Source organism: Phoenix dactylifera, unplaced genomic scaffold, assembly GCF_009389715.1.
Source record: "Phoenix dactylifera cultivar Barhee BC4 unplaced genomic scaffold, palm_55x_up_171113_PBpolish2nd_filt_p 000100F, whole genome shotgun sequence".
In the NCBI taxonomy this organism is placed as follows: Eukaryota; Viridiplantae; Streptophyta; class Magnoliopsida; order Arecales; family Arecaceae; genus Phoenix; species Phoenix dactylifera.
The window spans coordinates 709,828-726,172 of NW_024067682.1; the positions used below are offsets into that span (position 1 = coordinate 709,828).

The following is a 16,345-nucleotide window of genomic DNA, read 5'->3' on the forward strand; positions in this document are numbered from 1 at the left end:
TAAACAGCAAAATATGAGTGCAAGAGTGAAAATTCTGATGTACCTTTTCTTAATTATTCTGGCTGCCTTTTCCCATGATGGTTTCTAATGTCAAAACATACACGCTTAATATTGAAAATAAATACTATATTGGCAAATGTTCAATTTCAAAAAGATATTTCAAGCCAACAATTTAGTTTATCAGGACGAACGAGACAAAAAGCAACAACCCTCGGGATGAACACGATTTAGTTATGCCTTGGGTAATGAGTTCGAAGTAATGCACCTAAATAATGTTAACTTATTAAATTTCAATGAGTATTATTAAACTTGAATCAAATTGATTTCTACTTTAAAAGGAAGATGGGGATGTAGATAAATGTTCCATTCATACTGACACAAGGTTGTAAGTCCTAAGCTATTGGACATGCTGTGTTGTGCCAGGCTGGTGTTAGTATAGGTCATGCATGCTTGCTAAAGTGTCTACATATCATAGGTTATCAACCCATGTTGGTGTGCATCAACTTATTTTGATTTGCAAAAGTAGATGAGGCCTGATATTGCTAGAACCAATGCAAGGGTCGTCTTATAATTTTAAACTTAACATGGCACAGCAAGTTCAGACATAGCATGTGGTAGCTATTGGTTGGCAAACACCACTGCATGCAACAATTAAATTATGTGCAGTCCAAAAATGGACAACCAAAACAGTTTTATGAAGTAATGCCTCATGTCAGGGTGATTGTGACTTGTGACCTATATCAACTACAGGTTTTTTTTCCAAGAAAGGGCTTCAACAAAGTTATCATGTTTTTAACCATTATTTGAGCCGTAAGAATATATGTGCTAGAATACTATTTGCAAGGAGCAGATATTACTAAAAAGTTATCTTGATAACTATGAAACTTCAAGCAAGGAACTTTGAAAGAGAGAAGAAGAAGAAGAAAAGGAAAGAAGAAAGAAAAGGAAAGAAAGAAAGGAACGAGTAGAAGAAAAGGAAAGGAAAGAAGGAAGAAAGAAAGGAAAGAAAGAAAAAGAAAAAGGGAAGAAAGGAAAGAATGAAGACAGAAAGAATAAAAGGAAACAAATACAGAGAGAGAGAAAGAAAGGAAAGGAAAGAAGAATGGAAGAGAGCAGTCGCAGGGATGGGGGGGGTGGGACATTGATGCATCCCACGAGGCTTACAACCTTTGCTTTGAGGACATATGTGAGCTAATTGGGCAAACTATATTATTTTTTATATGACTAACTTTAGATAGTGTAATAATCATTGATCCTATAAATTCAATGGTTTGACTACAAGAGAGCTATTTCTCCTCAATGTTGGCAGAACTTTACTATGAACACTAAGAGCTAAAGATTCGATCGGGACGAAGGAATAATTTCCTCAACTTACTCAACATGAATCTCCCGAAAGAAATTTAGAATAAAAATAGAAAAAATGGTAAAAGTAGGGTTAACGTCTCCTTTTCTTTCATTGATGATGGATATAAACGGCGATATATAGCCTCTATTTATAATGGTTAATGGTGAGGTCCACCCTGACACAATTTAGGTTGGATTTCTCTTCTAGTTTGAATAAAACTAGCTTTCCAAAAATAAACAGGACTAGTATAAATAAACACCAAAAAACTAAAATTCTATAGGAGGTAGATCTCGACACCTATATTGACTTTACCTTCTATCGCTTTGCCTAATTCTTCTCGAATTGGGAGATACACCCAGTCAAAGTCTTCCCCAAAAAGAAAATTCTCGATTTGAGTGACCCTCAAGACCCAAATAATCAAATTTTGGCCTATTCAAACCTCCTGGAGGGTTGGTGCTACATCATTGATCTTGAAAAGTAATCCAATTTGAAAAACAAAAAGTTCATCTCAAGCGGATGTTGTATGACCAAGTTAGGCCTCTGAAAGTTTGGCATGAGATTCGACTTTCCAATGCGGCTGATCTCACTCTTGGACCCTATCCAGTCCTATTCGTAGTGGTTAAAGTGATCCACATCAAGTTTGGTGATCCTTCTGGATTAGGGATCCTCCTATTTAGGAGATTTAATTCCTACTAAATCAGAACTGAAGATAGAAAAATGATTGCTTCCCTCCCTCATGGCTGAACCATCTGACTTTGCTTATAAATGGTTTCTGACCTTGGCCTTCCATGCTAAATGGTCGATCCTCATCTCCAGATATTGGAGACAGCTCCGTATCAAGGCGTCGCCAAACACAATCTCGGTGGGTTGAGCAATATTGTCCTCTAGTTGTGTGATACGTTCCTCCCTCTCATCATTCATCAAGATAAATTAGCAGCCATACTCACCTTTGTCCTCCAATATACTTCAAGTATGGATAGCCCTTCTCCTGTCTGCTTGTATTAGTTGCACGTCTGGACCATAAACTAAGACCCCTATAGATGTAGAGGACCAAAGCTCTAATACGAACTAAGGCCCCCACTGGTATCCCTTTAACTTAGCTTGCATATGAGGGAATTGCTGGAGCCTCATACATATTTTGGGCAGAGGAACCAAGCTCTTTGCTACAGGAAGGCTCTGCTTAGCTCGGGTTGGAGGCTGAGCTAAATGGTTGCTAGGCCGAGATGATAGACCTCAACTTTGGAGGTCAACTACTTTTGGTCTGCTCATCCTAGTCTTTTAAGATGACTCAGGGTTCCGACTAGAATGTCTTGGATAATTTCTAAGCGTGTCTGGGTCGTCTCATATGTCATAAGTGTGAGGACCCGTGTGGGCGTGTGTTTAGTCCCACATCGGTTATTCGCTGGGTAGATCTTGGGTACTTATACAGGATCAAGAAATCCAAATAATACCTTCCAGCTAGCCATTTTGGATGAGGTCCTAGGTTGTTACAAATGGTATCAGAGCCAGGTTTCGATCCTGGGACCTATGGGTTATGGGCCCACCATGCTTCCGCAGCACCACTCTGATCAATATTCTCCAAATTTCTTAATGATCCCAAATCCTCATCATTTTTTTTATAAAATCCAAAAAAAAAATTTATTCTTACTTCCCAAGCATACTAGAACACGATTAACCCTCGAGATAATTGCCATATTTGCACCAAGTATGATCAAGTAATCATATTCTAGATCCAATTTGAGCTTAAACAACTCTAGATTCCCTTGACAATTCCATTATACAATTTGATATTTATTTTTCTTTTAAGAATATTAATTCAAGTAGATGATTCCAAGTCAACTACTACAAGTAAAAACATCCAGGAGAATTTTCTTATTGCTCCACCAAATTAAAAGACCTTAAATCAACACAAATGAGTAAAACCCACTCAATCATCTCTCCTAGAGTTTTCTTCACCGAGATCTTTAACATTTATCAAAAATCTTCCATCATAACTATGTATGTCTCTAAAATTCAAATTCTTCATGCAAATCTAGATTTCATCAGCAACCTCAACAATATTGAACAAAAACCCTAGATCAACTTATAAATCCAAACTTTGAATTGAAGTTTCATATACATCACATAATCTCCGATAGACATGAATAAGATCTATTATTTGGATCCAAGGATGATAATTAAAATTATTAATTCCACCCAGATGAATATTTTACAATCTCCAATAAAATCAATTTTCAAGATTGATATTTATTCTTGAATTCTTTCAAAAGCATAAACTACAAATCTAAGAGAAAAGAGATCTATACTAAAACATTTCAAATATAAGATCAGCTAATGCAGAAACCATTAATCCTACACTTAAGATGCCAGATTTCTCTCTCTCTCTCTCTTTTTCTTTTTTTGCACAGCAGATAGAAGAACCTACTAATGACACCATGATATCTATATCAGTCAAAATCAAAAACACTAAACTAATCTTTGACAACAAAATTCTCCTTAACAAGGAAAAACTATTAGAAAATATTTCTAAATCAAAGAGTTAATCATCGACCAGCTTAAAATAATTTAAACCTACATTATTCTCAAAATTTTACTAAATGATTTCCAATCAAAAGAGCAATCTGCATTGTAAATTGAAAAGATCTAAAATTTCAAATTCTAGGTAAAGACAGAAATTCTAGAGTCTCATCCCAAATATATTTTTCTTCTACATAAGAGTTCCATGCATAATCCACATAAGGATTTCAATCCTCGAAAAATATTTTAAAATCTTTCCTAGTTCAAACATTAGACAACTTCTTATGAACAAATCTTAACTAGCCATCAAAATAATTAACTTCAAACTAGAAGTAACATCACAGTACCCCATATAAAATTGAACTTCCAAATTCACTTATATAACAAATAAGCTAATAATTTACAATGCACGATAATATTCCATGGTTAATACTCCACTTAATTTTAGTCAAAATCCTATTTAATCATAACCTGAAATACAAATTACTCCATCAAGAAAACTCCCAGAATAGTTTATTCACACTTTGGCTATGAGCACAGTTAACTAGCATTCTGTTTTTAATATGCATCTCAAATAAAATTCAGATAAAATAACAAAAATTTATCAATATCAAAAGCAAACAAAAATTTGTCTCTTTGCCTAATTTCTACCCATCTCTCAAACTTTCTAACGAATCCTAAGGATCCTAAAACTTAGGCTCAATTATGACTATTTCAATTACAATCCCTAGTGACCTAAGCTCTGATACTATATGTGAGGATCCGTGTGAGCGTTTGTTTAGTCCCACATTGGTTATTCGCTGGGTAGATCTTGGGTACTTATACAGGAACAAGGAACCCAAATCATACCTTCCGGCTAGCCATTTTGGGTGAGATCCTGAGGTGTTACAAATGGTATCAGAGCGGACTCAGCCCATAACTTATGTGGACTAGGGGACACTGCAGCACGGATCCATTAGGGTTGACCACGGGCTGATCATGGTATTTGTGATTAGATTTAAATGGATTTGAACCCTTAGCCTGACGAGGACGTCAAGGCTTGTGTTTAGTTCCACATCGATTATTCGTTGGATAGATCTTGGATACTCATACAGAATCAAAGAACCCAAATAATACCTTTCGGCAAGCCTTTTTGGGTGAGATCCTGCGTTGTTACAATAAGCTAGACAAATCTAATTGCTCCAAATCTCCTTGGTTATTTATTGCCACAAGATTTGCCCTCCCATTTCCGACTTCTGAGTCTAAAGTGTCTTACTTAGTTCGGGCAAAAAAAGTGGCCCTTTTCATCAAACTCACACCATTTTGAGGGAATTAACATGTAGGTGATCCCTGGGAGGACGAGTCCTGACTCTTGGTCTCCCGAGGGGATGTTAACTATCTGAAATGAGGATGATGCGGTAAGGATTTGCTGATCTGGTTGGAAGGATTGATGCATACCATCCAAAATTCTACAAAAAGAGGGAGATAGAATCTGGAAATCCACTACTTCTGGAGGGGCTCTAAGCATCCTTTCTGTCGCTCTAAGAGATACCTGCAGAACCAGCTCGCTAAATCATTTTGAATCGTCCTTGGTTGGTGGTTCTGTAGCTTCTCCTTCCTTTCTTCTAGGGGGATTAGCCCCTTTTGCTGATATTGTTTTCTCATATTTGCAAGATGGACTCTCCATGGGAAAGACGTCTTTAGCATTACATCGAGATGCTTTAGTTGGCCTTGCAAGAGGCCAAGGAAAAGGCAGCCAAGGCAGAGGCCAAACTAGAATCCCTCAAGAGTGGGCTAGCAGTCAAGAAGGATCGGACTAGAACGGACTTGCTCCGGGCAGGTGCAACAAAGAAAGAACTGAAGGTCGCCAAGTTCAGGGTCACCCAAGCTCAGAAGAGCATGATATGTCATACCGTATCGTACCGGACGGTATCAGACATATCGTACAATACCAGTTCGGTACCAATACCGGTATCGATGACGTTCCGACACTCGGTAGGCCAAAAAAATTCCGTATCGTACTATAACTACCGGCACTATGCTAGTGTGGCACCGAAAAGTATGCTGTACCGGTAACGAGGTACAAACTTTTAAGGTACAAAACTTTTAATCCAAATCTTTATTATTATTATTCTTATAATTGTAGGTTAAGTTCTAATCAAGCTCTTTTAGATTTAGTAGAACAATATCATTTGGTTTGAAAATTTCAAAGTCCTCAGCAATGATACAGCAGAATCTCACAGTCGAGAGCCAGATTTGTCAAGTAATCCGATTGACCAATTAATAAAGATAGTTACTCATTGACTATCACTAGTTCACTAAATTAGAAAATTGAAGTAACAACTTAATGCATGAGACCTATTTTAACCAACATCCTTTGTTTACAAAGTGTGCTAGTGTGATTCTAGGATAAGCGTAGGTTGATGTGTTTGAGTGGCTCAGATGGATAACACTAAGGCCTAAATTGATACCCTTTGGATCAGTTTGGAGTGTCAAGAATCCCTCACTCAGATTACGTTCTATAATTATGACATGCAAGGATAAATTCTGGTCCACTCCAACCAATACTAATATCAAGAATAAGTAACAAATTAACATTAAGTATGTTGTTAATACATTCATTTAGTGAAACAGTGAAAGTGCACAAACCTCATGGTAACATATCATAAAGGTGCTTAATGATGATAATAAATGTATTTCACATGCATAAGAAAAGATTGAAATGTTACCAATCGATTGCTCCAGCAACACCATGGTGCATAAAAATTGACAACAAAAATGGCATGCCTATAATGAAGATGTATTTGAGAATGTTAGAGGAAATATTGAATTGACAATCATCCTGTAAGTATTGCAATTTGCAAGACATCTGTTTATGAATGTCTGATCCAAGCAACAAATATGCAAAAAATATGATGAACAAATTTACATCTTTAATAGTGTGCAACTACATGATGCAGGAAGAAGTATCTAATATATATGATGCAGAAAGAAGTATCTAATATATACGTTTCTTATTATTTGTAAAGTATCTAATTAGTTAAAAAAATCAATAAATGAGTAAGCAATAAATGATCTTTTGTCAATAAGGGTATCTAGGCCACATCAGTTATCAATAAGAGAATCCATATTGCATCTTATTTAAAAAAAAATAGAATGTGATGCAGAGAAAATTAAGATCATGAGGTTTGTATAAGCTGAACAAATACTAGTCAGAGAAAAGGTACCTAATGTAATCTCTCAAAACAACAGAACTTTAGGATAAACGAAAAACATATAATACACAATTGAATCAATAAAGAATAGCGGAAGTAAGAATCAATCGAATCATGTGCATGATTCTTTATAAAGGCATCCTAGTGCATAAGGCTCCCACCACTGTACGGTCTAGAAGGGTCGCATATACGCAGCCTTAGCCTCGCACAAGGCGAGGCTATTTTCATGTTTCAAATTTATGATACTTAGGTCACAATGGAGCAAGCTTTCGTAGTTCGCCATATTGCCCCAAACTACTCAATTCGGGGTGTACCGAGCCGTACCAAGGGTGGATCAGCACAATTTCACCCCTCGGTTTGAGAAACCAGCAAGGGAGGGGAGAGAGGGAGAAGAGTGGGAAGAGGAGAAGAAGAGGAAATAGGGAAGAATGTGGGCAAAAGGCTTAGGAATTTTCATTAGCATTTTATGGTAGGTGATCTTTCCATATTCTTCTAAATTTAAGTAATATTCTATGAGCTGTTAATCTCTTTTCAGTCTAGATGTGTTCCAATATTGTCAAGTTCTTGATTTTAGGGTTTCTTTTAAGTGATATAATCTTTAAGTCAAGCTATATTTTGTCCTTGTAATCTTGTATTCTATTTCATAGAAACCTGGATTTCCCTTTGAAACCCTAAAGCTCGGCAAATTTTGAAAAGCTTCCCAGAAATCCTAGAGACCAAGTATCTTTTTGCCTAAGAACATAGAGAAGGATTATGTTTTGCATGTTTTGAACTAAATGTTATCTTGAAATACTAAAACATCAGAAAATTTTAAAGGTTAAGGTTTCTTTTCATTGTTGCAGTCTGGAATTTGTTGGACTTTCAAGTTATTCTACATTCTAAACTTACGATTAGAAGTTTGATACTTGATCTGAAATTTTGATTTGGTCCTCCAAATTAATGTTTTTTTTTAACTCATATCTGTGCTTATGGAATTGAGAATATGTTTTCCCTTCTAAATTTGTGGCTTTTGCTTGGAACTTTGGGAAAAATATTCTATGTCATATTGTTAAATCCTTTCCAGAACTGAATATTAATATCAAGCATGAAAAATAAGGAGGAAGATCCCTTTCTAGGAGTATTTCAGCGCCATTTGAATCTTTAGACCCCTGGTTACGGGGTATATGTGTTCTTATTCATGTTCTGGATAAGGATCTATATGGACCCTTGGCCAAGTGGTATATGTGGACCTCGAGGATTACGTGGCCTCACTTAGAATAGCAGTTCACCAGTGAGGATTTATGTGGCCTCATCTAGTTTACTAATGAGGATTTTGAGTGAACTATTTTACAATAGTAAGGAGGGTTTGTGTTGCCTGGAGGTTAAAAAGAATAAAATATGCTTCCCTTATAAGAAAATGTGATTTATGGGAACCAAGTTAAGGTCCTCCTTTAATGCCTTTTGATCACTTTCCAATAAATGAATCTTTATTCAGAAGACCTTATTTTCAATACGTTGTTTTAATGGTTTCATGGAACCTCTACCTGAACAATTTTCTACAAATGGTCTATGGGGTACATGCTAAATATTATTTGATTTCCATTTAGACTTAAATTCCTTATGCTATGGTGAAGGTACTTATTGAGTTGTGCTGCTCACACCCATCTTTATCATTAGAACTTTTCAGAGTGATTGAGAGTGGACTAGATTTGGAATAAAGAGGAACTGAATTTGGAATAAAGAGGGATCAACAAAAAAATAGTTTTGGGAGGTGCATTTTGGGGATCCGGTAATCTTTAAAGTAGCACAAACTAAGGAATGCCAAACCAGGCCATATCGCCCGGTTCAGGCCAAACCGAGCCAACTCAGTCTCAGACCGGTCGGTTCACTATAAAAAAATGGTTCCAGCCCCATAATTGCCAAAACCGGTAATTTTTTGCTGGAACCAACCGGAACCCCAATAATACGGGCCGGAACTAGCCGGAACCGGCCGAAATCGGCCCGTAAACCAGCTCGGACTTGGTGCGAACCAATCGGCTATTGCCATAGCGGGCGCTGTGGCAATAATTGCCATGCCACAGCGTCCGCTGTAGCTGTGGCCCAGCATTCGGCTTTTTTTGATTTGGGCTTAATTTTTTTCTATGTTGTAGATCTAGAGACGATGTATATGCTGGAATAAATTTTTTTAATTTTTGAATTATATATAGTTTTTAAAAATTATAAATATATTTTTGGATAAAAAATAATTTTTTAAAAAATAAAAAAATGTAAAATCAGAAACGTATTTAGGAGCATGCAGGATACTCTATATAAAAATTTGGTGTTCATTCATTCAAGTTTTGATGCGATCATGCGCACAGTAGCCTAGCCTAATTTGAAAAAAATAGAGAAATAAATAACCTTTTATGGATATTCGAAGGCCTAGAAAAATATATGTAGCATCTATTATTGAGTTCTACATCGGTCTGAATTGAAATTAATTTTTTAAAATATTATTATTTAAAAATTATTTTCAAATATAAAAAGTAATTTAAAATATATAATTAATGCCCAAAATTATGAAAAATTAGTAGTATATATTACATAATTCAGAAGTAATTTCTGAGGTAGAGATCATATTTTTTTGAATTTATGATATATAAACATTTTTTTAAACTAGAAATTATTAAAAATATGTAAATAATTAAAAAAGTAAGAAAAAGGGTTATATATTAGATAAGCCAAATGTATTTTTTGAGATAAAAAAATTATCATCCTCGTATTAATAATTTGCTAATTTTAAATAACTGATAAACTGGCATCATGCTTTGCTCGTCGTGGGAAAATTGGAACGTGCTTCTGAGTTCCAAGCTTTGTAAAATGCATGAGAGGTTTTCGAGCAGTATGAGACTCTGAACCCGTACTGTTGGAAAAACAAAGAATAAGCCCATGAACTAAGCTTCCTCCCTCTTCCCACTCAGCGACGACGCTGATGCATCAATAGAGAAAATAGCTAAGTCTTTCCTCTCAGGGACAAGCCAAAGGCCGAGCCATCATCCAAAAAAAAACGAGGGCACGTCCTGATAAAGAAGGCTGTCTCGGGGCGTGACCCGACCAAGATGAAGGCGGGGCAGCTAGAAAGAGGGACGAAAGTCAATTTTGGGGTCCCGCACCCGTCCCACATGCCGTGATCTCACTGAAACGAGATGGGACAGCTGGGACGGCACCCATCCCACCAAGACTTCAATCCTTCTTTCAAATTTTGAATTGAAATCGACACATCCTTTACCACCTTTAGTTCAAAATCAGAAAATTAAAAAAGGCCAAAATGCCCCCATCATGGTACAGCACGAATCAATACCGTAATGTACCAATCGCCAACTGGCACAGGTCTCGGTACCAATTCCAGAAATCTTGCCAAGTACTCACATGGAGGCAGTAAGTACCATGCCAATGCTAATTGCTGATAAGGCACTGGCATTGTTCATATCATGTTCTGCCAACCAGAACTCAAATCCTTACACAAAAAAGATCATCTATGATAAGGTACCTTATATGTTAGAGTAGAACTCTAAAAGTTAATTACAATAATGCCTATAAATACTCTTGTTGATAATTAGATTAAATTCCCATGACCTAAATAAAATCTTCCTCTACTCTAATTTAGCATCTATAACCAGAAAAGTTGTGTAAAATCCATTCAGATACAAAACTGTAGCTTCTTTCCATGAAAAATCCATCTTGGTGAAGTAATCAACATTGCAAAAGGGGCATAAGTTCAGATTTAATTTTTATCTAGGTGTTTTTTATTAAATTTTCTTAAATTAAAATGATTTTAGAGAAGCTATATTTTCTATTTAAATTAGTGTTACAATCATAAAGCAATTAAAAGTAATCAGATCCACAATGTAAAATATTATTATTCTTAAATTAGGATCCATAGAATTGTTAGGAGGAGAGCAGAAGTCAGATTGGATTATCTAAATTTTATCAGAATTTGTCTTAATGAATCAAACAAGTCCTCGTCACAGCCAAAGGTTTTTTAAGATGAGTGCTGTCACCCATCTGATTATGTTGATTAAATTTTCCCTGAAACTATAAGTGCAAGCTTCTCTTCTTATTTTTCCACTTCTTTTAATGCACAAGTCCACCATTCGCTCTAATTGGCAGGATGAACTTGAGCAATCTGCTTAATCATCTACATCAGTTTATTTAAAGTACTAAAGCATCTTATTCTGAGGCTGCTCCAATAGAACACTTTGTTTTCCATGGTTCCTTTCATCTGAAACCCCAAACCCTTGATCTAATAGCCTCCCTAAAATCCATGGCTTCCTACTTCTTCCTATCAAACTACATCAATTTACCAGAACAACCTGAAAACAGATCTAAAAGACAGATCATCATTCTTTTCTTCAGGCCCTATTACAATACAACTTATGATCACATCAGTTTGTCAGTAGAGCCAAGAATCACTCATATTCATTACGTCATTGCTTCCAGGATACATGCCAAAAGAGCAATAATGGATGTCCGCAACATCTTGGAGTACTCACAAGTTTGAGGGCTGTTGAACCAAGGCAAGGCAGGTCTGCAATGCGTCAACAATCTACTATTGATATACTTGGAGATCCATCAAACCAAGGAAAGAAAGTTTACAGGCCCAATCAAATTATCTTGGATCCGACAGCTAAGGACTGGAGTCACTGGACTGTTCATACTCAACCAACGAGTGTCAGGCCATTCAAGATCTACAAGAGTAGCAAAAAGATCAACATAGTGATATATCTCACCGTTGAAGAGTAAAATGATCAATGGTAATGATGGCCTACCAACTGTTGATATATCCATGAAGTGCCTGGCAACGTCATCATTCTTCATAGAACAGCTAATGAAACACATCAAGATCAATAAGAAGAGTCACTGAAGCCAATCTGATGGATTCATTACAAGATGAAGCTGACAGGACAAGCTTCAACTTTAAGGGATACCATGGCGAAATTTAAATCTTGAATTTTGATCAAGCTCAAATAGATATAAACTCAGCTTAAGCGATATGGTACGATCATAATGTTAAACAAGCATAGATTTAGATTCTTTTATTTAGCTGCTTTTAGCAAGTCTTGTTAAATTGATACATTTTTCTGAGAAGACTATATCCTTCACAAAGTAAGAACAGAATAGATGCAACCTTTAAGATTCCAAATCAGGCTAGAGGTCCTATGCTGTGTGATAATCCTCTTAGATGGTCTGTTATGAACCTACACAATGTTAAACACTAGTCTCAGCCAAATTTGTTTTTAGACATTTTTCCTGTACCTTGTACTAATGAGACCACCAAGAAATTTATATATAACTGAAATTGTGAAATTTGTTTCCGATATTTGGACAACGAGAAGCCATAATTTGGCAACTTCACCAGCCACCATGAAATTCTGATTTTCATCATACCTTCCATCTTAAACCCTTACATGTTCACACCTTGAAACCCAAATTCATCAACCTACTCCTATCAAATAGAGAAAAATCACCCAACAATTCTCCTGAAATACAGATTTTGACAGCAAGTTTTTCCATTAAGACCACACTAATAATCTGTTCTTCGATCACATGATCTGGCTTCTCTGCCACATTCATCAACCTCAGAAACCTTGGTTTTTCATTTTTACTTTCAATCTATTTTTTAATTCATTTTTCAAATTCTAATGAGATTGTATTCATCAAAGTTGGCAGTACGATATCATAATCCGAGCCAGTTAGATACCAGGTTAGCATGATACCAAATCAAGACACAGTACACAGCACCATGCCGGTAACCCCAAATGCTTCATACTAACTGGCTCCACCTTGGACATCGATATCCCCATCAAATCCTTGGAGCCAATGGAGATTGAGACATCGATATCCCCATCAAAACCTTGGAGCCCCACCTTGACCTTGAAATACAAGGCTGCTAGTGGCAATTAAGGGGTAGATGCAAGCAGCAACTAGGTAGGGGACACCGATGGAGATGGTGGCGGCAAAGGTGTAAGGATCGAGGATGTCCTTGGGGGAAGAAGTTGATCCTAGAAAGAGGCTTAAGGGTCTAAGAGTTTCTAGAGTCGAAGACATCAAGGGTAAGGAGGAGCAACAATCGAGGGAGAGAGGGAGGGCACGGTGCTTGGTCAAGGAAGATTGGTTAGGGAAGTCGAGGAAGATTGAATAAAGAGAGAGAGAAATGCGAGATAGAAGAGAAATTGGGATCAAGAATGAGGGTTGGAGAATGGCGGGTTTTTCTTATAAGAAGGGTCAGTTCAACCCAAGCAAACCTGGTTAATACTGCCTATACCTGAGAAGAATAGGTTGGTTCAACCTAGCTTAGGCCTTGCCCCATTTTGGGGGCCTAAACCATTCAGTTCTAGGCCAATTTGATCATGAGTTGCCGATTGGGGACAGCTTGCCAATCCTTGGAAGTTGGAACTAATAATTCTCAAGCAAGCTAAGGCCCTATTTGGATTGCAGTTAATAATAGATCTTTTGTCAGTAGAGCTTTTTTTTCTTAATAGAGCTTTTTTTAGAAGTAGAGCTTTGCTAATAGAGCTTTTAACAATAAACTATTTACCATTTGATAACTATATTTCTAAAGTGCTTTGAAACTTTACATCTGTTTAATAACCAAACTAAGAAAGTGCTTTTAGTATGAGAAGATGACATAAAGGACATTACATAGCGCTTCCAATTTTTTAATTCTTTGTACTATCAAAAACTATTATTATAAAGTATTCTTAATTCATAAATTATTTATTTTGAATAGTATAATATTATGATAGTATAATATTATAGGAATATAATGATGCTATACTATTGTAATTGACTATTATGATATAATATAATATACTATAATATAATATGATATGATACGGTATAGTATGATATAATGTAATGTATCTATTTTTAGTTAATAATTATAATACAATATTTTGATATAAAGTATTACAACTATTATTATTATTAAATATTAACATATTATTACACAGTATAATATTATTGTTATATATGAATGAAATATTATGATATTAGTATAATATTATAATAGTATTAAACTATAATATTATTTTCATATTAATATAATATAGTGTAAAGTACTATTAACCTAAAATTTTTATATTATATTTCAATCTAAAATATTATAATAAACTATGTAATAACTATAAAGTTTAGGGGTAATTTGATCACAAAACAACTTCCCAGTGGGCTTCAGAAAGCCTTTTTGGGGAAAAGATCCAAATTGGAGCTTTTGCCAATTAGAGATTTTTTAGCTTCTGGGAAGACTAGAAAGCTATTTCAATTTTCAAGTTTTATACGAGACACCTATATATCAGTCAGAAGTGCTTTTGGCTCCAAAAAATGTTTTTGACCCCTCTAAAAGCAATCCCAAATAGGGCCTATGTTTAAAGCACTGCGATAAAATTTCCAATACTTAGTTATAGGTTTGAACAAGCACAATCTAAGATCCCTTAATCTAAGAACATTGACATTTCTTTCACTGTCTAGGTTTGTTTGGAGTTTTTATTCAAAATTTTGCTTTGTTTGATTCTAGGTTTGTTCTATATCTCCATTACAAAGTCAATTAAACTATATTGTCCTACAAAGTTCAACCTAACTCTCCACAAGTCTCTACTATATATAGGCTCATATACTCAATGATTTTAGACTATAATTGGTCGACCCAGTCCACATGCCCAATATGTCACCACCAACAAATTCAGGTTGTCACGTTTAGGACCTGAAGCAGAAAAAGAAAGCATCTGAACCATGACTTGGATGGTTAAATTATTTAAGCTGCTTGGGCTAGCAACTTGTTTCAACTGGCCCAATACTGAAGTGAAAAAGAAAAAGAAGAAGAAATAGTAAGTTTCCAACCTAGAAAGCATGAGCTTCTTACCATGCCACCAAATCCTAGAAATTGTTGCTGGAGGGTGAGGCAGCGATTTTTGAGGTATTTTCAGTTCCGGATTTTCAAAAAAAATAAGGCCCCGTTCCGTACTTCGAAATGAAATAGGGGCAACCCCCTGCCAATAGGATGAGGGCTTTTGAGCCTTCTCTCTCACTCTCAGCCTCTCTCCCCCTCCCTCTCCCTCTCTCCCCCTCACTTCCTCTCCCTCTCCCCTCTCTATCTCTTTTCCTCTCTCTCCCTCTCCCTCTCCCTCTGCTGACCCAAAGATTGATTTTGATGATCACAAAATCTTGAAGTATATTTACTAATGTTTGTGTTGCAAGAAAAAAGATAATTTGTTTTGCAAGGAACATAGCAAGTTGGAAAAATACAAGAAGGCCTCAAAAGCTCTCAAGAAAAGTTGGAGGAAAGCCACACCTCATTGGCCCACGGTTCAAGTTCAAAGGATTCAAGTTGAAGAAGCAAACTCCAAGAAAAATTCAAAAGAACAGTCCTCGAGTCGACTCCTGGAAGTTTAGAGTCGACTCTGGCACTTTAGAATTTCAAGGAACAATGCTCGAGTCGACTCCTACTGTTCACGAGCCAACTCCCGCAGAGAACAGACAGAAAGACAGAACGATGGATTTTAGACCCTGTTAGCGAGTCGACTCCAAAAAGTTGCGAGTCGACTCCGATGCTTGGTGAGTCGACTCCAGATGGTCCTGAGTCGACTCCAAAGGGAAGTAGACAAAAAGACAGAATCAGTTTCGGAAATTCTGTGAACGAGTCGACTCCAAGTGTTCCAGAGTCGACCCCCCTAGTTAGCCAAGTCAACTCCATCAAGGCCCGAGTCGACTCCGAGACAGATCAGTTCAAAAGACAGAGAATCAGTTTTTCGGTCTCTGAGAGCGAGATGTCTCTCAAAGATCTCGAGTCGCCTCTCAAGTCATCCGAGTCGACTCCAAGTAAATCCGAGTCGACTCGAGGAAGAAAAATAGAAACTTGGATTTTTAGAACCCTGAGAACAAGCCGACCCCTAAGTGCCCGAGTCGTCTCCAGTTGTTGGCGAGTCGACTCCAGTTTGGTCCGAGTCGACCCCAGGACGAGACATGCACTTTAATTCAAATCTGGAACAGTGGGCGAGTCGTCTCCAGTAAAGCGCGAGTCGACTCCAGTAACAGCCGAGTCGACTCCAGATCGCGCGAGTCACTCCGATCCCAACGGATACATTGTCAGAATATGCAACGGGTTATAACGGCTCTATTTTTGTCTCTAACGGCTAGATCTTTGTTCCCACGCCATCCAAAGCTATAAAATCAAGGAAAGAGCTAGGGGAGAAGTTAAGGAAGTGGAAGAGAACACATAGGGAAGAGATTTCAAAGAGATTTCAAGAGAAACCTCCCAAAAGCACAAAAGGGC

The 16,345-nt window shown here is 36.7% G+C and overlaps 1 protein-coding gene across 1 annotated transcript in view; it reads right to left on the bottom strand.

Moving 5' to 3' along the window:
- The window catches only part of LOC103723925 (protein disulfide isomerase-like 5-4), a 75,648-nt gene that overhangs the window by 22,808 nt on the left and 36,495 nt on the right, over positions 1-16,345 (bottom strand). Inside the window, exons 6-7 of the mRNA XM_008815023.4 lie at positions 6,571-6,628; positions 44-84 (exon numbers count right to left, since the gene is read on the bottom strand). Coding sequence (XP_008813245.1) covers positions 44-84; positions 6,571-6,628 — 99 coding nt within the window. The remainder of the gene's footprint in view (positions 1-43; positions 85-6,570; positions 6,629-16,345) is intronic.